The 22,489-nt window shown below is 37.0% G+C and overlaps 1 protein-coding gene across 1 annotated transcript in view; it reads left to right on the top strand.

The window, feature by feature from the left end:
- The window catches only part of UHRF2 (ubiquitin like with PHD and ring finger domains 2), a 74,917-nt gene that overhangs the window by 22,815 nt on the left and 29,613 nt on the right, over nt 1-22,489 (top strand). Inside the window, exons 3-4 of the mRNA XM_063295066.1 lie at nt 2,258-2,520; nt 19,483-19,701. Coding sequence (XP_063151136.1) covers nt 2,258-2,520; nt 19,483-19,701 — 482 coding nt within the window. The remainder of the gene's footprint in view (nt 1-2,257; nt 2,521-19,482; nt 19,702-22,489) is intronic.

Below are 22,489 nucleotides of genomic sequence, written 5' to 3'. Positions count from 1 at the left end.
TCCCTGAAATACATGCTGCTGAGCACCTCCAAACCTCACTGCTGCCACCAGCTCCAGTGCTTCCGCCACTCCGCTAGCTGCAGAACAACTGATCAGCACTCCAGTTGTTTCTTTTTGGCTCACAAGGATTTCTAATTTATCCATGTGGCCCTTTCCTCTCAATAATATGTGCAGGCCTGATCTAGACCATGAATGCCTATTAGAGTTACACATTCTTAATCACCTTGCATAAGGTTAATAGGGAATATGCTAGGAACATCTTTAGGGGCAAGCATGGGGGCTAACAACAGGAAAAAGTGTCTTTGGCCTACCTCTCCTTGAATTCTCGTACATAAAAAGCACAGTGCAATTTTAGCTCCTGGAAAGATTTAGGAAAAATATTAAATTGTATGGCTTTGCTATGAAACTGATTTTATTTATTTATTTATATTTCAAATTTAGTCACTGCCCATCTTACTCAAAGAGTGACTCTAGGAGGTTTACAATAAAAAGAAGAATAAATACTAATTAAAATACAATAAAACACTGTTCTTAAATAGGTGGTATATTGCAAGGCATAGATGATAAATAAAAGTTCCTGATCTACAGGAACATCTTCAGGGTGCTAACCACCCCCAGGGTTGGTTACCCCTCTTCACGCGAGTTGGCAGAGCATAATGCTAATGTAAAACTGTTTGGTCTGTATTCTGTTTTCAACTTACTTATTGGGAGAATAGACTTATTATGTTCAGATAGATTTTAAGCACACATAAATAGTAAGTATTCGTTAGTTGATTGCTTTCACTGTCCTTAAAATTTATCTTGGAACCTTGTGCTCCAGATCGTTGTTTTATGATACTATATTTTAAATTGTGTTTAATCTTTTTTTTAAATATGCTGTCTTTGGATGTCATTGGGTATTTATATAAATATAGAGGTATATGCAACTGTGTTTATGTCAGTGGAACAGATATTGTTAAGAGTCAATTTCGTTCTGTTTCTATAGTCTTCCTATAGAGGTTGGGCATATTGGGATATGGAGTAAGAAGAGGAAGTTTAAGCTGACTGTTTGCATGGCAATCTGCTTGCATGAAATTGTTACTTGTAATGTGACTTTAATTAGGTTAGGTTTAGAGGCATATTTTAAAAAGATATTAAATATTTTTTCAGGAAAATGTAGGAGATAGAAATTTAAAAAGTAGTGTTAAGTTCATGATATGATGGGAGTTTATTGTTAAGGGCAGGTGTAATGGTGATGGCCAAGTTCATGATTTTGGGTGCACAGCATGGCTGTGGAGGAATGGAGTTGTGTTACTTATTACTGGTGATATACAAAACAAGGACTGATAAAAATTTATTTGTTTCAACTATAACCCAAATTGTCCAAGCTGTTTTACATTAAGGGCTTAATTAAGGAAAATATAATTTTCAAATGGCAAATTAACTGAATTGTGAGTAATGGGAATATGTAATATCTAATTTTACTGAAGTGCTTCTTAAAGGTGTGCATTGAACTACCAGGCAACAAGTGAGTAGCTTCATTTACTGTTTAAAAGAATATACTTTAGCAGGATTAGTAAGCCTTACATGTTTATATTATATGCAAAAAAAATTTAAGTGTATCTTGTATTAGAATATGGTATATAAGTAAGAGGGAAAGAATAGTTTTCTTGATTCAATTATTTAAGTATTGTATGATGAAGGAAACAATACAGAAAATATGAATATTAGGGAAACAGTAAATAATTAGAAACATCCAGTTAAAATAGAAACCACAAATATTAAAACATTATAGGTACATGAAATCATTGGTGATAATGAATAATATTGTGAAGGAAGAGTGTTATATAACCCAGTAACTCTGTTTTCATTAAATAAATGGTTTCTGTGCAACTTTTGTTTTAAAACAATTTTCTGAAAAAGTGTATAACATTCAGGTTTATACCCAATGGCAATAGTTTGCTGCTAAAATGGCATCCTCTGGCATTTCTTTATCCCCACACATTTCCTGCACATCTCCAGATCTGCTTCAAATGCTTGGGGGATTCCCCAGAACAGATTTGGGCTTTGTAATAGGGCAGAATAAGGGAATATCCTATTTTATGGTCTGTTTCTACAACTTTGGATATAGTTAGTATAAAAGTGTAATAGTAGAAAATGCCAAGCTAGAGTTAAATTAGTTTAAGGGTGAATGCAGTAAGCACAGAAACTCAACATCATCACATCAGTTGTTTGTTTCTTCAGCATAACATTCACTAAATGTCAAATTTATTTTTAGATAAATGAATTGGTGGATGCCCGAGATGTCACTATTGGATCCTGGTTCGAAGCTCATATAGAAAATGTAACTCGAGCAACAAAAGGACATAAAAATGGAAAAGCTCAAGGAAAGAGTGGCAGTAATTACAAAAGGACTAATGGAAATTTGAGCCAAGATCATTCTAGAGAAAATACAAATAATTTGGACAATACACCTTCCACATCTTACTCAGATTATATGGACACTGATGAAGATATTATTTATCATATCAAGTATGATGAGTAAGTGCTGCTGATATTATTATGAGGATGCCATTGAGTATGTGGTTGATCAAGATAAGAAAAAGGGATCCTTAAGAAAACAGGTTCACATTTTAACTTCGAAGGAAATAGTATTTAAAAGTCATAAAACATGTCTGATTGATATATTGTTTTTCTAAGAGTGACACAATTTTGGGGAGAGTTTGAATTTAGTATTTACTTTAGGTTTTTTTTTTCCCCTTTTAAAAGTTCAGCTGGCTCCGTGAGATATGAAGCCATGTAATAGAATTCAGTACTATTACTAGTACTACAGTGGGGATGTTTCTTGTGGAACATATTAATGTAATGAAATCAACACTTACTTAAAACATTGAGAGATACCAAACCAAGGTAGTCTTAAGATTCAGTAGTTAGGATTCTTACTAGAAACTCATTTTGCCAGCATTCTTTATTAATTTGTATAGTGTGTGTGTGTTTGTGTGTGTGTTTGAGCTGAGTGAATATGGAAATCTTATTTCCCCTTATTCAAGGAAGCAGATAAGGTCCATACAAATCCTTTATCATGAGTAATATCAAAGGGAGATGGAGAAAAATTCACTGGATTTTATCTGCAAAATCCTATGTTCACAGCCAGAATATTGCCCTCTCCATCCATCCATCCATCCATCCATCCATCCATATCTACACACACACACACACACAAAAGCTATAGCTTTTGTTGCCTATTCTCTGTCCAGAGATACAGAAAATAACTTTTTGTCGGGTTAACCTCATTTTAAGATTATAGAAAACTGATTTCACATTATTTAAAACAACATTCCACTCATTTACCAGAACCTACATTCAAATTCATTATTCCAGAGGTCATATAAAAAACAATATCAAATTCATCGACTTCTTGCAAAAAAAGAATTATTCCCCTTCAAGAGCGGTAATAGCAGCTGGATCAAAAGATTGGATGATAAAATGCTTGGGAAAAAAACTGCCAAAAATTACACATGTTTTTTAATTCTGTGAAAGTTTTAAAAAGAGATTCCACAGAGTTGAACCAAAGTAAATAACGTTGCAGAGACCGTGGTAATCCTGCAAATAGATGTACATGCTATTTTTAACTGGTATTGTTTCACAATATAAGGTAACCTTTTCAGTGGTAAGTGGGCTAAATTTATATTTTGCAACTCACTGTTTTTATATTTGCAGCATTATATGTAGTTATTAAAAGTACATAAATAGCAATTACAGTACTTGCTAGGATTTCAGTAGAGTCAAATAATAAGTTAAATCCAAAGAGGAGCTGAATTTTGAAGCCAGCGTTAGTGGTTATTTCAGTCTAATGTTTTGTGAAACCACGATGTGATTATGTAATTAAAATGGAATTAAATAACTTGATTCTGTATGGTAGTTTAAATGGATTCTTCAGGTATGTGTCAAGGCTCTAACAGAGCCAATGAAAGTTTTTAACAGCTTGTTCCCATGCTGTTTTACAAATAGCTTTACATACTTTGGTATATGGCATGGTGGATATTGTTCAAGAAGTGCGTTCAGAAGAATCATGTGCAAATGTTTAGTTATATAGTTCTTTGAAGCTTGGTCCATTTTTATTAATATTAGATGTATATGAATATTTACAATTCTACCAACCAACTAAAATGAGTGCTCAATGATAACCCTGATTGTGAAAGTTAAATTGAAGGTTTTTAAGACCTTGTAATTTGTGCAAGAAAAAGTTGATAGGATGCCCTTCCCAGAGATATTTATTTAGTGACCTGTAAACTTGTTTAAAGCAATGTAATTGAAAAGTAAAAAGGATTTAGATTCATCTTAATCACACTTATTTACCCCAAACAAATTCTGGACTATCTCTCTAAATTTTCTTTCATTTGCCTCAAAATAATGGAAAACCATCCTGTGAATTCTTATACTGAGATAAGCAAAGGAGTCAGAACACAACCTAAAATCCCATTCCTTAAACTGATCAGAATTAATGCTATGACCCCATGGCATCAAGTCTGATGTTTTCTGATTTATAGAGTAACCAGACAGGATATAAAATTTATTTATTAAAAAATTACATTAAGAAAGGGATTTCTGTTTATTTATTACACAACAACTGCATATTGTAAGAGTCTGGTCCTCTGCTTTTCTGCTATAATTCCTTAAGGTTTCAGAATTCTAATTCTGAAGGCAAGATACTGTAAAGCTGAATTAAGCATTAAAACCAGAGAGAAAGAAGATGTTGGTGTGTACTTCAGTCTAAACAAAATAAAGGGTTCATTGATAATTGTTTATGATTTAGGAATTAAGTAAACTGTAGCAATCTAACATATAAAAGTTAGGGAACCCTAAGTTGAAGTAGGAAGGGGAGTCTCTTGAGGTACAAATCTATGTACATAAAGCTTTGTTTACACAAGATGGTTTTGAACATAATTCTTGAATAACATACCCATATCATGCAGCAAGCCATTTATATAAAGCTATTTGTAAACAGCATAGGAGTGAGCTGCTAAAAAAGAACAGGTTCCATTGGCAGTTGTATAGCCTTGAGACATGCCTAAAATCAATTTAAAACATCACATGGAAGCAGATTAATTAATTCCATTTTGATTATCTATTCACTTACTGGTTCCACAAAACTTTAGATTGAGATAGGCTTTGATTATGAAAATAACAAAAGAACCACTAAAATTGGTTGAAATGTTAATATATGGGGGGAAGCTTGCAGGTCTGTTGGATTACAATTTCCATTCAGCAGTGGCAGGGATGGTTGGAGTTGGAAAGGTTCTTGGCCACTGTAATAATTCAAACCTCTTGTTAGCTTGAGTCTACTTGTATGTTTTCACTGAGTAAATCTCTTTCAGTAGATTATGTAGGAAATTATGTAATTTCATATAATTTCTTACATTAAATTATGTAGGAAATCCCTATCTTTGGTTATATGCAATACAAAAATAGAATGGATCCAATATCAATAATGAAGTTATTGATAAGTTCCTGGTTATGGTTGAACATCCTGACTGACTAGAAAGTAAACTACACATTGTGCAATTGTTCTATCTGTGAATATATAACTCCCAAGCTTTTCTGCCTATCTGTCAGTACCAGGAACAGCCCAAATTATCACTGCAGGATGAAGGCCTCTTCAGCTGCTTTCCAACTGCTTCAGCACACTGCAGTTTGTTTCTAGTTAACACTATCAGCCCTATAAGTTAGATCAGACTAAAAAAAGATACCATGTGGGCCTAAAACTACTTTTATTAGAACAGCTATAGTAGCAGAATCTCGCAAGTTTGAATGTACTTCTCCCTTGTTTATCTTCATGTGAATTATGGGGTGGTGGTGGCATTCTTTGAAGCGTTTTCATAAATCTCCTTGGTATGGGCTCAGGCCCTGTTTATCTGATTGTTGCTTTGGTAACAGATCTTCCCTTTATTCATCAAGGCCATCCTCTATACTGTCTGCAACACCTTTGAATTGAGTTCTATGCATTTTCTTAATTTCAGTCAGTATCCAGGCAAAGATTGTTGTTGTCCAGTGTTGATCTGTTCATCATGCAATACAGCTAGACCATTTGCCATTTCCAAGCTTGAGCACCTCAGTGATGCCATGAGCTAAACCGTGAAGGGCCACCCAAGACGGGAAGGTCATGACAGAGAGGTCAGACTAAATGCGATCCCTGGGGAAGGTAATGGCAACCCACCCCAGTATTCTTGCTGTGAAAACTAAATGGATCAGTACAACCAGAGATATGTCGGTATACCATCGAAAGATGAGACCCCCAGGTCAGAAGATGGTCAAAATGCTACTGGGGAGGAACAGAGGATGAGTTCAACTAGCCCCAGACATGATGACGCAGCTAGCTCAAAGCCGAAAGGATGGCTAGCGGCCGATGGTGCTGGTGGTGAACGGCGAATCCGATGTTCTAAGGATCAACACACCATTGGAACCTGGAATGTAAGATCTATGAGCCAGGGCAAATTGGATGTGGTTATTGGTGAGATGTCAAGATTAAAGATAGACATTCTGGGCGTCAGTGAACTGAAATGGACTGGAATGGGCCACTTCACCTCAAATGACTACCAGATCTACTACTGTGGACAAGAGGACCACAGAAGAAATGGAGTAGCCTTCATAATTAATAGTAAAGTGGCTAAAGCAGTGCTTCGATACAATCCAAAAAACGACAGAATGTTCTGAATTCGAATTCAGGGCAAGCCATCTAACATCACAGTGATCCAAATATACGCCCCAACCACAGATGCTGAAGAAGCTGAAGTAGATCAGTTCTATGAGGATCTGCAGCACCTACTGGACAATATGCCTAAAAGAGACGTTATTTTCATCACAGGAGACTGGAATGCTAAGGTGGGCAGTCAAATGACACCTGGAATTACAGGTAAGCATGGCCTGGGAGAACAAAACGAAGCAGGACATAGGCTGATAGAATTTTGCCAAGACAACTTACTCTGCATAACAAACACTCTCTTCCAACAACCCAAGAGACGGCTTTATACATGGACTTCCCCAGATGGACAACACCGAAATCGGATTGACTACATCCTTTGCAGCCAAAGGTGGCGGACATCTATACAGTCGGTAAAAACAAGACCTGGAGCTGACTGTAGTTCAGATCACGAACTTCTTCTTGCACAATTTAGGATCAGACTAAAGAGATTAGGGAAGACCCACAGATCAGCTAGATAAGAGCTCACTAATATTCCTAAGGAATATACAGTGGAGGTGAAGAATCGATTTAAGGGACTGGACTTAGTAGATAGGGTCCCGGAAGAACTCTGGACAGAAGTTGGCAGCATTGTTCAGGAGGCGGCAACAAAATACATCCCAAAGAAAGAGAAAACCAAGAAGGCAAAATGGCTGTCTGCTGAGACACTAGAAGTAGCCCAAGAAAGAAGGAAAGCGAAAGGCAACAGTGATAGGGGGAGATATGCCCAATTAAATGCAAAATTCCAGAGGTTAGCCAGAAGAGATAAGGAATTATTTTTGACCAAGCAATGCACAGAAGTGGAAGAAGAGAATAGAATAGGAAGGACAAGAGACCTCTTCCAGAAAATTAGAACCATTGGAGGTAAATTCCAGGCAAAAATGGGTATGATCAAAAACAAAGATGGCAAGGACCTAACAGAAGGAGAAGAGATCAAGAAAAGGTGGCAAGAATATACAGAAGACCTGTATAGGAAGGATAACAATATCGGGGATAGCTTTGACGGTGTGGTCAGTGAGCTAGAGCCAGACATCCTGAAGAGTGAAGTTGAGTGGGCCTTAAGAAGCATTGCTAATAAGTCAGCAGGAGACGACGGCATCCCAGCTGAACTGTTCAAAATCTTGCAAGATGATGCTGTCAAGGTAATGCATGCTATATGCCAGCAAATTTGGAAAACACAGGAATGGCCATCAGATTGGAAAAAATCAACTTATATCCCCATGCCAAAAAAGGGAAACACTAAAGAATGTTCAAACTATCGAACAGTGGCACTCATTTCACATGCCAGTAAGGTAATGCTCAAGATCCTGCAAGGTAGACTTCAGCAATTCATGGAGCGAGAGTTGCCAGATGCACAAGCTGCGTTTAGAAAAGGCAGAGGAACTAGAGACCAAATAGCCAATATCCGCTGGATAATGGAAAAAGCCAGGAAGTTTCAGAAAAACATCTATTTCTGTTTTATTGAGTATTCTAAAGCCTTTGACTGTGTGGACCATAACAAATTGTGGCAAGTTCTTAGTGGTATGGGGATACCAAGTCATCTTGTCTGCCTCCTGAAGAATCTGTATAACGACCAAGTAGCAACAGTAAGAACAGACCACGGAACAACGGACTTGTTTAAGATTGGGAAAGGAGTACGGCAGGGCTGTATACTCTCACCCTACCTATTCAACTTGTATGCAGAACACATCATGTGACATGCTGGGCTTGAGGAATCCAAGGCTGGAGTTAAAATTGCTGGAAGAAACATTAACAATCTCAGATATGCAGATGATACCACTTTGATGGCTGAAAGCGAAGAGGAACTGAGGAGCCTTATGATGAAGGTGAAAGAAGAAAGTGCAAAAGCTGGCTTGCAGCTAAACCTCAAAAAAACCAAGATTATGGCAACCAGCTTGATTGATAACTGGCAAATAGAGGGAGAAAATGTAGAAGCAGTGAAAGACTTTGTATTTCTAGGTGCGAAGATTACTGCGGATGCTGACTGCAGTCAGGAAATCAGAAGACGCTTAATCCTTGGGAGAAGAGCAATGACAAATCTCGATAAAATAGTTAAGAGCAGAGACATCACACTGACAACAAAGGCCCGCATAGTTAAAGCAATGGTGTTCCCTGTAGTAACATATGGCTGCGAGAGCTGGACCATAAGGAAGGCTGAGAGAAGGAAGATCGATGCTTTGGAACTGTGGTGTTGGAGGAAAATTCTGAGAGTGCCTTGGACTGCAAGAAGATCCAACCAGTCCATCCTCCAGGAAATTAAGCCAGACTGCTCACTTGAGGGAATGATATTAAAGGCAAAACTGAAATACTTTGGCCACATAATGAGAAGACAGGACACCCTGGAGAAGATGCTGATGCTAGGGAGAGTGGAAGGCAAAAGGAAGAGGGGCCAACCAAGGGCAAGTTGGGTGGATGATATTCTAGAGGTGACGGACTCGTCCCTGGGGGAGCTGGGGGTGTTGACGACCGACAGGAAGCTCTGGCGTGGGCTGGTCCATGAAGTCACGAAGAGTCAGAAGCGACTAAACGAATAAACAACAGCAACCCACTTCATTAGGTCATCTTGGTGGATCATTATATTTCTGTTCTTGTCACAGCGTGTTATGTTAAGCATTTGCTGTTGAATATGGCATGAGATAGTCCAAATGCTCTTCAACTTAGTATCAAAATTTCTTTATGATATTGCTCTCCATGATAATCTTTTGATGTTGATGTAGCTATTGATCTTCTCCAGTTCATGATTTTCAATTTTTATTGGCAGAACTCCAGAGTAGTTGGGAGTAGTTGTTCAATATGAGTTATATCATCTTCAGGTTCATTTTCAAGCCTGATAAATTGCTGCTGTCATTTAATTCTATTATTCATTTTTTAAGGTTTTCAGTGTGGTTGGAAAAAAGAATAAGGTATTTAACACTGAGCTTTATTTCTACTTTGGGCTAGTACAATCATTGGAATATCTCTTCTAGATTAGTTTTGGTAAAATTGGATCACCTTGTCAAACTTCTTTTTATATATCGATGGCAACAGTTTTTACCTGGACTGTAGCTGTGACGTCCCTGTAAGCTTCTAATATAGCACTCAATTTAACAGAGTCAAAGGCTTTTTTAGAGTCAATGAAGGCTAGGCAAAGTGGTATCTGGTATTCATTGCAACATGCAATAGTTTGCCAAATCGCTTGTATATAATCTATGGTGCTAATTCCACTCCTGAAACCAACTTGTCCTTGTGGTTGGGTAAAGTCCAGTTTTTTTAAAATCTGTTTTGAAATAATTCATATGAGAAGTTGTACAGATCTGAAATAAGGATTATCAGTCTGTAGTTTTTATATCTTTTTGGTATAAAAAATGCATATTTTTTTGTTTGTAATGACTTTGGTGGGATATTTCTTTGTTGTAAGCAACAGGTAAATAATTTTGCCAGTATTTTATGTATTCTGCTACCACATGATTTGAGATACACCATATATAAATATAGACTGCTCACTTGAGGGAATGATATTAAAGGCAAAACTGAAATACTTTGGCCACATAATGAGAAGACAGGACACCCTGGAGAAGATGCTGATGCTAGGGAGAGTGGAGGGCAAAAGGAAGAGGGGCCGACCAAGGGCAAGGTGGATGGATGATATCCTAGAGGTGACGGACTCGTCCCTGGGGGAGCTGGGGGTGTTGATGACCGACAGGAAGTTCTGGTGTGGGCTGGCCCGTGGTCACAAAGAGTCGGAAGCGACTAAACGAATAAACAACAACAACAATATATAAATATATTATTGATATATCTGCCTCTGTGTCAATAACAGCTCATAATTAATTTTCCAAATAACAAGAAGAACTGTCCTAACAGCCAGGAACCACACTGAGACAAGGAATAGGTCTCTAGTGTTTTATTACTGCTACATAACAGAGAATCCTAACAAATTGAAGAAGCGTGGGAAAACCCAGACATATAAACCCCAAAGACTAAGGCGGGCCCGATCTGTGTCTCTTTGAATGGCCACCTAATTCCTCAGTACTACACATGCGCTTTACAGCCTGGATGGGAGCCCCCTGCTCGCCATCCTCACTCATGACAAGAACAAGCTTATATTTCAAGCTGAAGTTTTTACTCAGAAAGCAACAGATGACACTGCATGCCATCAGACTGTGGTTTAAAAGATGTGCTGAGTTCTGTTGCTCTGTGCCAACTTATTTAGTTCTGCTGTACCTCAGTGCAACCAGAAAGCAAATCAACTGAATGTTTGTCTTTGACGTTTTCTGCACTGTTAGTATCTTAGAATGGCACTGATAAAAAATAGTAGTTTGGGTTCTTGTGGTCTTACTTTAGACTACTAATTCTACTGTAGCAGCAATCCTCACTTAAATTTTCCCACTATATAACATGTGCAGTTGTGAGAAAAAGAAATTACACCCTCTTTGAGTTCTATGGTTTTACGTATCAGGACATAATAAAAATCATCTGGTCCTTAGCGGGTCTTAAAATTAGGTAAATACAACCTCAGATGAACAACAACACATGACATATTACACTGTGTCATTTATTTTACAAAAATAAAGCCAAAATGGAGAAGCCATGTGTGAAAAACTAAGTACACCTTATGATTCAGTAGCTTGTAGAACCACCTTTAGCAGCAATAACTTCAAGTAATTGTTTTCTGTATGTCTTTATCAGTCTCTCACATCATTGTGGAGGAATTTTGGTCCACTCTTCTTTACAACATTGCTTCAGTTCATTGAGGTTTGCGGGCATTTGTTTCTGCACAGCTCTCTTAAGGTCCCACCACAGCATTTCAATCGGGTTGAGGTCTGGACGTTGACTGGGCCATTGCAACACCTTGTTTCTTTTCTTTTTCAGCCATTCTCTTGTAGATTTGCTGGTGTGCTTGGGATCATTGTCCTGTTGCATGACCCAATTTCGGCCAAGCTTTAGCTGTCAGACAGATGGCCTCACATTTGACTTTAGAATACTTTGGTATACCGAGGAGTTCATGGTCGACTCAATGACTGCAAGGTGCCCAGCTCCTGTGGCTGCAGAACAAGCCCAAATCATCACCCCTCCACCACCGTGCTTGACATTTGGTAGGAGAGGTTCGTGCTGATATGCTGTGTTTGGTTTTTGCCAAACGTAGGTGCTGTGCATTATGGCCAAGCATCTCCACTTTGGTCTTGTCTGTCCAAAGGACATTGTTCCAGAAGTCTTGTGATTTGTTCAGATGCAACTTTGCAAACTTAAGCCATGCTGCCATGTTCTTTTTAGAGAGAAGAGGCTTTCTCCTGGCAACCCTTCCAAACAAACCATACTTGTTCAGTCTTTTTCTAATTGTACTGTCATGAACTTTAACATTTAACATGCTAACTGAGGGCCGTAGAGTCTGAGATGTAACTCCTGGAGTTTTGACCGTGCAATTTCTCTGAGGATTGCACAGTCTGACCTTGGGGTGAATTTGCTGGGACGTCCACTCCTGGGAAGATTGGCAACTGTCTTGAATGTTTTCCACTTGTGAATAATCTTCCTCACTGTAGAATGATGGACTTTAAACAGTTTGGAAATGGCCTTACAACCCTTCCCAGATTGATGGGCAGCAACAATTGCTTCTCTAAGGTCATTGCTGATGTTTTTACTTTTTGGCATTGTGTTAACACACATCTGAATGCTCAAGCCCAGCAAACTCCTAAAACTTTGGCTTTTATAGAGGTGGTCACACTTGCTGATGATCATTCATTCATTTATTCACCACCCATCTCCACCTCGTGGGGGACTGACTAATTAGACTCAATTAATCAAGGGCATTTGATTAGCAGCACCTGGCTGCTACTTAACTTCTTAATACCTATGGAAGCAGTAAGGGCGCACTTAGTTTTTCACACATGGCTTCTCCATTTTGGCTTTAGTTTTGTAAAATAAATAATGACACTGTGTAATAACATCATGTGTTGTTGTTACCTGAGGTTGTATTTACCTAATTTTAAGACCTGCTAAGGGCCGGATGATTTTCGTTATGTCCTGATACGTAAAACCATAGAACTCAAAGAGAGTGTACTTTCTTTTATATCTAGGAAATCCTGCACCTAAATACAGCTCCAGGATTACTGGTTATTATAATTAAAGAATCTATGCAAAGCCATTTTTTTTCATCTTGCTTCCTTACTCAACACTTTACTCATAACATCACCCAGTTTTCTGTATGCACATTCTGCTTTCAGAAAGCAAAAGTCAGTGCAGAAAAGATGGCATCTCAGAGAATTAAATGCTTTTATTATTGCCAATTTGTATTGCCAAGGAACAGATCATCTGATTGCTGATTATGGGTTATCAACTTATTCATGGGAGCATAGAAAATCTGGAAGATATCCTTTGCAATTTTTTCTTTTCAACAGTTATTTTCATCCAAAAATATTAAGCTTATTTATTTACTGTTCTCACTGAAAGTTTTTCAGTTTGCCAGAGGAATCAATTTCTTTTCAATACTGTTATCTTTCTATCACAACAAGAGTTAGAAGGATTGCTGCCCTTTTTCCCCCTATAGAAAAAATGTATAGCAACCATAACTATACCACATTTATGAATGCAAGGAGAAAAGTATTGTTTATGTTCTATCACATTATTTGCATTTATGTAGTTTATCGTTGTGATGAGTATTTTGGAACATTTGTGTAGGATGTTTAACTCAAGGAAACCAGAATACTGTAAATGTCAGATTATGAAAAGCAAATTGTGCATTTGTGCTATACTAATGATCATGTTAAGTACTATTTTGCAGAACAATTGAGCTCCAAAACTCGAAGTCTCCCCTACTGAATAGTGGCATTGACATTCCTGATTGGGTTTTTGGGATGAAATGGAGATTGCTTTTTGGTTTTCCCTCTGTTCTGGCAGGTGATTCTCACTGTTAGACCTAACTATGCCAATTTTTTTCACCATACCTAGGCATATCTCTGTGCGGGATGTAGAACCCACCCTTGCTTTAATGTGCTTTGTCTTATATAGGTTGATAGGAGAGATTGTTCATGCAAGCTCATTTCTGAAAACAAATCTCTTTTGCTAAATGTTGTTAGCTTGATAACTATGTTTGATATTTGGATCTTCTGTAAGTAATTCAAGGAAAATATGTAAGATTAAAGGATATATTAAATTCCCAAAATAATTTATACTTAGAGATTATGGGTTTTTGCTGTAGATCCAAGTGGTGAACGTAATGTCTTTATCTTCAACTAAAGAACAGGTGAGAAAAGGATGAAAAGATTCTAAAATCTTTTGCTTCAGGAAAGGTTTTTTTAAAAATTCATGTAGGGTTAACTTTTTTGTCTGAATCACATTATAAGAATGTACAAATGCAGCCTGTGGTCAAGGAAAGCTGATAGTCTTTTCTTAATGGGCAACCAATTGCTAAGAAAGGTTTCCATAGAGATGGAAGCACACATGAGAGATCTGCTATGTTAACATTAATATTTAAAATTAGAAACAGGCTTGGTAGGGTTAAGCTTTCAGAGAGACATACATCTATATTGAATTTTCAGGACTTTCTTTTTTACTAAATTAATTTGAATATATTAATGTACTTTAAATATATTTATTCCTTAAAATCTTGGTTTTTGTAACCTGTTTTCCACCCTAAAACTGTTATTTTGAATGAATCACTATGCAGTCAGAGTACTTAAATACACCTTTATTTTCAAGGATTTTTTTCATTTAACCAGATATAGTATGTGAGTGCTTTACATCATAAAATAACTGAAACATGTTTTTTTTATTGTATAGATTATAACAGTAACAAAATATATATGCAGAATACACAAAATTAGATAAGCCTTGCTTAATTAGACATAGCCTTGCTTAATTTTTGGCTCTCATGTTTTAGCTAAACTAGTTGGCCTTTCTATTTTAAAATTGGAATGAGAATCCTTTTTGGTTGTTTGTCTAATTTTTATATTATTTTTTGTACTTACTGCAGTGCTGCATTGTAAATGCTACTTTCCATTGTTGTAGCTTGAAGCTTAAATTTTGTATTTAGAAATACATCAGCGAATATTTTAAGTGTTTATAGACAGAAATAGAGAGTCCAGTTTCACTTTTCGACATCTCATTTTCTTTTAATTGCAAAAGATGTGAACAATCAAGATAAATAGTTAAATTATATAATTATCAGTGCAGCTTCACTTTTATGCTCTGCACCCCTTTATGTTCATCCCCGTGATCTTTAACTCCTGCTTCCTTTGACTTCTTACAGCTGCCCTTAATAGTGTTTTTGTCTTTCCCCTGTGCCTCACCCACCCTCTTACTAAGCTTTTCAAATTGTATAAAAATGCATTCAAAATAGCACTTTAGGTGAACAAATAGTAAATTTATGTAGTCTTATATTATACATAGATAAATGCACATACTTGACAACACTTTCAACTTCTCCTCTCTTGGAGTTTAATAGCACAGTACTATTTAAGTCTTTGCAGAAGTAAACTTCACTGAATTTAGAATAATGTATGTAAGTTTGCAATATATGGTGTTTTAATCCTGTCTTGGGAGTTCAGGAAATCATGATTAGTTGGTTTGGATGTAGTGGTAAACAATCATTTGCTTAAACTTAAAATGTTTCTCCCTAAGCTACATTTTTAGATGGGAAGAAAGGCATTTTTTTTTTCATTTTTCAATCTGTGGTTTAAATGAGAAGGAACATTATGCTCAACCAATCCCTTCTAATCCACTAGTTTTGGCATAGCTTGTATTTTATAGTAATTTCTCCCATGATAGTTTCCTTAATGTGGCATGGGCAAAAATAAGCATAATGCGTGAATTTCACTAGAAAACATGTTACAATTATCTCTCTCATGGACATTACATGCTGTGTTTTAGCTAGCAGATACGTTATCCTAGTAAAGAGATACAGTATTTTTTTTCTCACAGTTTTATGTCCACAATATCATCTGTAAACCATCATCACGTTCTTCCAGATAGCTCTTCCATTTGTTTCTTTAGAACAATTTTAGATACAGGCAAATGGGGATTGGAAAATAGATCAATAATTTTATTGGTGGTCTGAAATTTGAGTTGGTGTTTATTATGTCTTGTAACCTACTGAAATGCAGTAATTTCTTTCAATTTGTGAGCAGCTTAGGGCTCAGTTCAGGTGATATACATTGCCCATACATGATAAGATTAGTTACTACCCATGTTACTGTGCTGAATATTAGATAAAGGCAAAGATTATGATTATATGAAGAATATGCTTTTTACTTTGCTAGTAGCATAGGAAAAAAGTGCTTATTGTATTAACTGTATTTTTCTTTTCCTTTGATGTTGATTATGTGTATGAATGTTTTTAACATTGTCACAAAATGTAACTGCAAGAGTTCAAATGTTCTTGCACAGCACATTTAATTTTTCAAATATTGTTTTAAAATAAGCATAAAAAATCAGAAAGAAATGCAACCCTTGGCTTTAGTCTTCAGACTTCACTTGGATTTCTACCTAGATTGTAATATGAAATAATTCTTTTTATTCAGTCCACACTTTGTAAACCATCATTCCAAACAGCAGGGTGAGGAAACCTACCCCTCATCAGTAGGACTACATTGCACCTTCTCCCAACCCAGTGCTATCAAATGTGTGAAGCTTTGTCAGGGAAAGATCTTCCACTGAATAATGCATGAAAACTGGAAAACTGGAACAGAAATCTTTATATAAATAAAAACAGGCTCATTCCCTGCAGAGAGAAATGGGGAGAGATTACGTTGCTGCTTCTTGCATGGAAAAAATAATGCTTCCTGTTTCTTATTTTATAAAGAACTCAGTGACTTTTGCACTTTGAGGGATGGAATTTCAGAGGCTAGGAGATGCTTTGCTTGAGACTTTGCAGGTTGGATGATAATGACTCAGGAGCCAGGGGTCCCAGGCCTTTTGTTATGGTAATCATTTTCAACTAAAAATTTTAGCACTGAAATTGCATATTTCAGGACATGACCCAAATAATTGAGGGCCTGATGTTTAGTGGTGGTCACATGTTAGGTCTGTTTTTTTGTCTCAGGCAATGGTGACTTGATCAGAAGTTGGGAGTTGTCTCTGTTTGTCCCTTGACATGGACAGATCGCTCTTTGATTGCTAAAGAATTCTCTATACCAGGTCCCTGTGGTGGAGAGGAAAGACCTATTGGATTGGCCTCCAGGATGAACCCTTTTGGGTTTCAGAGGGCACTTGGGAAAGTTCCCAAGGATCTGTGCATAATTCAACTGAAGCTTAGTCTCCTCTTAGAATGAGATAGTGGCTGAGGTCTTGGATTAGATTGTACCTGCGTGGCCTCTCTATGCATATGGATCTCAAAGGGTCCCCTGGTTCTCAGAAGAATTCTGAGAAATGAAACATCTAGGCAGAAGAGATGCCTAGAGCACTGCTGGAGGAAGGCAAAGAGCAAGTGTAACCAAACATGGGTAAGAATGTTCATTAAGGATTATGGTGGGGTGATAAGAGTGGCAAAACAGAGATATTTTTTCCACTCTTACTGCATCTGCAGTTTGATGTTCTGCAGCCCTGTTTAAGGTAACCCATTCTCTCCTTGGGAGGGATGGGTCAGAAAATCCCCTGAACAGCTGCTGTGAAGATTTTTCAAGACATCTATTGTATAAAATCACTTGGATTTATTTTGAGTTGGACTCCAGCTCTGCAAGTCCTGCAGAATTGACTGAGGCATAGTCTTGTGTGGTTATCTGGGAAGGATTTGAGTCTATTGGTCCTAAGGAAGTAGACATGGTCTTTGGAGCTCTGAGTGTTACCACCTATCCTGACTGATCATGGCCTCCTGGGAGGTGATGTATAATTGGGTTTAGGTGGTGGGGAATTTATCCTTAAGTAAGGAGGTGGTTCCACCTGTTGTTAAGCAGGCAGTGGTCTGCCCCTTCCTCAGCAAGCCATCCCTGGATCTGTTAGTGTTGGATAATTTCTGACCTGTCTTCAACATTCCCTTTTGGGGCAAGATTATTGATAAGGTGGTCTGTCAGTAGATTATATGGAAACAGATAATTGATATTGTGTTGATCATTAGATTCCACATTTTCGTCTTTCACCTAGACTTAGAAGTCCCTGATACCATAAGATTCCAAAGTCATTAGTATGAGCTAATGTGAGCTAACGTGTGGGGGAGATGGGCGGTGATAAAATCTGATAAATAAATAAATAGATAAATGAGCTATATGTACCTTATTCACATTTTCGCCTCTCATTGTGCAGTTTTTAATTACTGCTTGGCAAGCAGAAGTATAGAAGTTAGATTAGTTTTTGCCTCTTGTTGAGTTGATTTAAAATAGTGTATGAATTACAATTTGTATGAAAAGAAACTTATTTAACTTTTAGAAGCTTTTTACATCCAAGGGCTACTTTGATTTGGGACATAGAATCTGTTTTCCTGGAGGCATAGGCATGTTCTATTTGGCTGGGTATGCTTTGCTGATTTTCCATTCAGTACAAATGGAAAGGATGAGAAATCAAGTTTCTTTATTATAAAGTAGAGAAATTAACTGTCCTTTTGCAAGGAAACAATTTTTCCTTCCATGAGCTGTTGCCTGGTTTTTCATGCTGTTTGGTATGAAAGGACGTCATCTTCTCAACATGTACTATAGGAAGGACGAGCTTGAGGAGAGGGGACAGCTGGTAGGACAGATGGATGGATGGATGGATGGAGAATACAATGGTCCATGGGCCAAAAGATCCCTCTGTTTGTTTTATATAAATGCATCATTATAAAAGTTGTTTGTTGAAGTGGAATTCTAGGGTTAGATACTGAATTCCATCAACATTGTATTTCATCTTTTTATGCTGAGGCTTTTTTTGCTAACTGATATAACTAGAGATAGATGTGATCATACATCATAATCATAAGTGTTAATCTGCAACATGGAATGTGGGGAAGTAGTTGCTCCCATCCAATTTAAATGGATATTGTTTGTTTGTTTGTTTGTTTTACTGATACGGACATAGATTTTCAAAAATATCTTCGATCTGTTCTTATAAGTAGTTGTATAACTAGATTCATGCAGCCAAGTGGTCTTTGGCTTTCTGTTTCTTAGAACAGCAATCTCCCAAAGCTCTAATCATTTTGATAACTATTGATGATGTGCTATGGATTTGTGTTTAAAGTCAAAAAAATATAACTGGACATGTAAGAACTTTGATCTAAAGTCTCTCAATATTGGCCTACTACTATTTGTTGTTGAAACATTAATTGCAATCTTAAGATGTCTCTTGAGATCTTTTGTAAACTGCAATGTCACTGAAATTCTGAGTCTTATGTTTTATTAGTAGGGCTCATTTCCTAGTACATTTTTAGAACTCGAGTGAGTCTAGTGTTTTCCTGTATATCTCAAAATAAGATAGTTAATCAGGTTTATGCTAGCTTGTTTAGAGACACATCAAGAAAATAAAACCACTTGTTCTATAAATGAGTTATTTTGATGTCCCAGCAGTATTTATTTTATTGGTTACAGTAAAAGGCCAACTCAGTTCCATTAGTATGTCTCACAATTTTTAAATATAAGACCACCACTGAGAGACTTCTTTAGGCATCTTCACAATCCTTCATGTGCAGTCGTGGTCTTTGGGCAACACTTCTCACAATGACAGTAAAATTCCCCAGTGTTTCAAAAGCAGGTTACCATGCATCATGGGCTTGAATATACCATGTTTTTTTAAATACGTTTTACTGTTTTACTACAGTATAGATTTTTTAAAATTTGTGTTGTGACATTGAGGTTATTGTAACTTTTGCTTTTGTTCTTTCTTCCAAGATATCCAGAAAGTGGCATTGTGGAAATGACTGTCCATAATCTGCGACCTCGAGCAAGAACTATTTTGAAGTGGAGTGAATTACATGTGGGTGATTTGGTGATGGTTAATTACAACGTAGAGAGTCCAGAAGAAAGAGGATTCTGGTTTGATGCAGAAATTACCTCTCTGAGAGAAATTTCAAGGACTAACAAAGAGGTTTATGCCAAAATTATGCTGGGGTAAGATTTTATTGATTAATACTCAATCTACATTGTTTAAATTATTTCAGTTTCAAATAAAACTTTTCAGTGGATCATAAAATCACTGTATTCTTTCAGTGCTATTTATCTTTTTTCATACTGGAATATAATCTTTTTTTCCTGACTGAAAATAAGTACTTTAAAAATTATTTGTATTTTATATTGATTTTGATTTGGAGGGGCTACCAGTGTCCTAGAGAGAGAGATTAGACTTCTCTTCAGAGTCAATCCAAGAATACAGAACAGAGCAAAGATACAAGTTAGATGTTTATTTTCATTGTTTCTTAGTCACCTGAAGACCTCATGGAAATGGGCGACCCCATCTTTTCTGACTAGAAGACAGGGCTTAAGAGTTTCCACATTTGGTAGAGGATATCCCCTCTTTCTCAGTCTTTGCTCTGCTGTCTGCAGAAATGAAAAACATATTTTTTTCAGAGGCCAGTCATATGGAGGCATAGACTGATGGAAAGCATACATGGCAGTTATTACTTGCCAAAGAAGCATCTTCTTTTCTGTGTAGTGTTTCCCCTGAAGGAAACAGCCTGGAATGTGGCAGATAGAGAGGTGGGACTTGTCTCCCTTTTGGGTTGCTTTTTTCTGTAGCCAGTGGTTCTACTTTGAGTGGTGTAGATGACATAAAGTAAGGAGAAAATCAGAGCACAGTAGCTGGCCATGAGAAGGTAATACCAACTGAAGAGGGCATCAGTGGCTTTTCTCCCCATCCCCAAAGTGGTGGCAAGAGCACATGGAAGTGCCAGAAGGAGAGGCATGGGCAGGTAGTAGGTCTGGTTGGTCCTTCAGTGGTACCCTTGACAGACCTCTCCAGTCCTGTCAGGGAGCTGAAAATGAATGGCCTATGAATCTTTAGTGATCTATCATCCAAATACTAAGCAGCAAGCTGTATAGATACATCAGACATCTCAGCACTAAAGACTTTACACCTGCCCTTGGATATTAACTGGCACATAAATGGACTTCTGCTTTTCCTTGCTAATATGGTGAGTGGTAAGAACAGGAGTATCAAGTTGGAAATCTTGTCTGAAGATGGTAGGTAGCTAGCTCAGACCTATCTGAGGCATAGACTGGCCTAGTTAGGTCTGCTAGGGTGGCTCAGAACTCTAGGAAAGGGAAGTTTGCCAAGGGAGCCAATCTACCTCCCTCATCTAGTAGAGATGAGCAAAGATCCTCTGTGACTCCTTCCAATATGAATGGGCATCCTGAGCCAGAGACTGATCATATAACCTGATTTGAAGTGGCTATACCATTGCACCTGGTAATTGAACAAGAGCATCTTTTAATTACTGATTTTCAAGTCTTAGCAGCGAGGACTCTTTTAGCACTCAATTACTAGGAAACTACACCAAATGACCTGGCATATCAGGCTCCTTAGTATTTGCCTAAAACCTTAAAGGATTCTTTCCTAAGCATAATACTCAGAGTTTATTTAGATTGATTGAGGAAAAAGGAATGGGGTTACAAGCCTTCTAGAACTATGTCCCAACTAAAATCAATAAATCTTCAGAATATATTAGGGCAGCAATGTCTGTCTGAACTGCCTTCTGGTGAACTAGCAGGTCTTTTCACTGATAACAAAGCTTGCAGATAGTGGTTTACTCAATGGTAGCTGACAAGCCATTACGTGATAGGTGTTCACACGTGGTGGTACTAGAGAAAAAGTCTTGTGGCAACTTCAGCAAGAGTGCCAGGACTGTGGTTTCTCTAAACCAGACTGGATAAAGGACTTAATTTCCCCTTGAAAATTGAGGTATATTACAGACTGGTTATTATAGTGAAATGTTGCTTTCTTCTTTGATGTAGGCTTTCATAGAGAAGATAATTGCAAAAATGTAATTTCACATACCCCATTTAGCAGATTTTGGATGCAGTAGAGTAAATTTCCATCCAGTCATCCCCCATCCCCCCAAATAATAGACTAATTAATTGTATCCAAAATAAGCTAGATGAGGCAATTAAATGTGTATTAATTTTACCATAATGTTATGTCATCTCTGGCAACTTATATTATTTGAGTCAGTTTTCTTCATTTTTGTTACTTTTGCCATTACACAAATGATGTATATTGATTCAATGACATACCTCCATATTTAAAGGTCATTTGTAAGTAATGAACATCCCTGCCCACAATGGTGGGGTTCAAAAGAGATTTCATTGTAACTCAGATCTATTTAAAAATTTCTATACTATGCTACTTAACATCCAACATGAGAATGAAAGAAAACAATGTGACAGTTTATTCTGGCACCATATTTGTGGCATGATATAGGATATTTCACATTTAGATAAATAGCAATATTCCATATTTAGATGAATAAGCCAAACTATGGGATATAACATTTAGGGTGTACTTCATTATTTGCAGGGCTTTTTTGTCACATACATTTAATATTATTCAAAACATGTTTTTTTTGTTATATCCACTATGTGTACAAAAGTAGCAGAAGTTGTGATCATGTGTAGCTTGTTTTATACTCTTTTTCTGAGCATACAGGAAAATATGTTTGCTTCCTTTTGTCTCTTTCTTGACTAGGGACAGGTCAGCTAGCATAAAACAACCACTGGAACCAGCTTTTGATATGCATCTAGTTAATTCTGAGTTTTTGATCTACAGATCATATCTCTATCGTATATCATATCATATATCATATCATATATCATAATACTTAGCAAATACAGATAAAATAATTGTAAAGTACTAAGCCCTTTTCTATGGTTTGGTTATAGTATTACTGAATAGGTACATACATTT

The sequence above is a fragment of the Candoia aspera genome, chromosome 2 (genome assembly GCF_035149785.1).
Source record: "Candoia aspera isolate rCanAsp1 chromosome 2, rCanAsp1.hap2, whole genome shotgun sequence".
NCBI lineage: Eukaryota > Metazoa > Chordata > Lepidosauria > Squamata > Boidae > Candoia > Candoia aspera.
The sequence above is the reverse complement of the archived record's forward strand: the minus strand, read 5'-3'. Positions and strand labels throughout refer to the sequence as shown.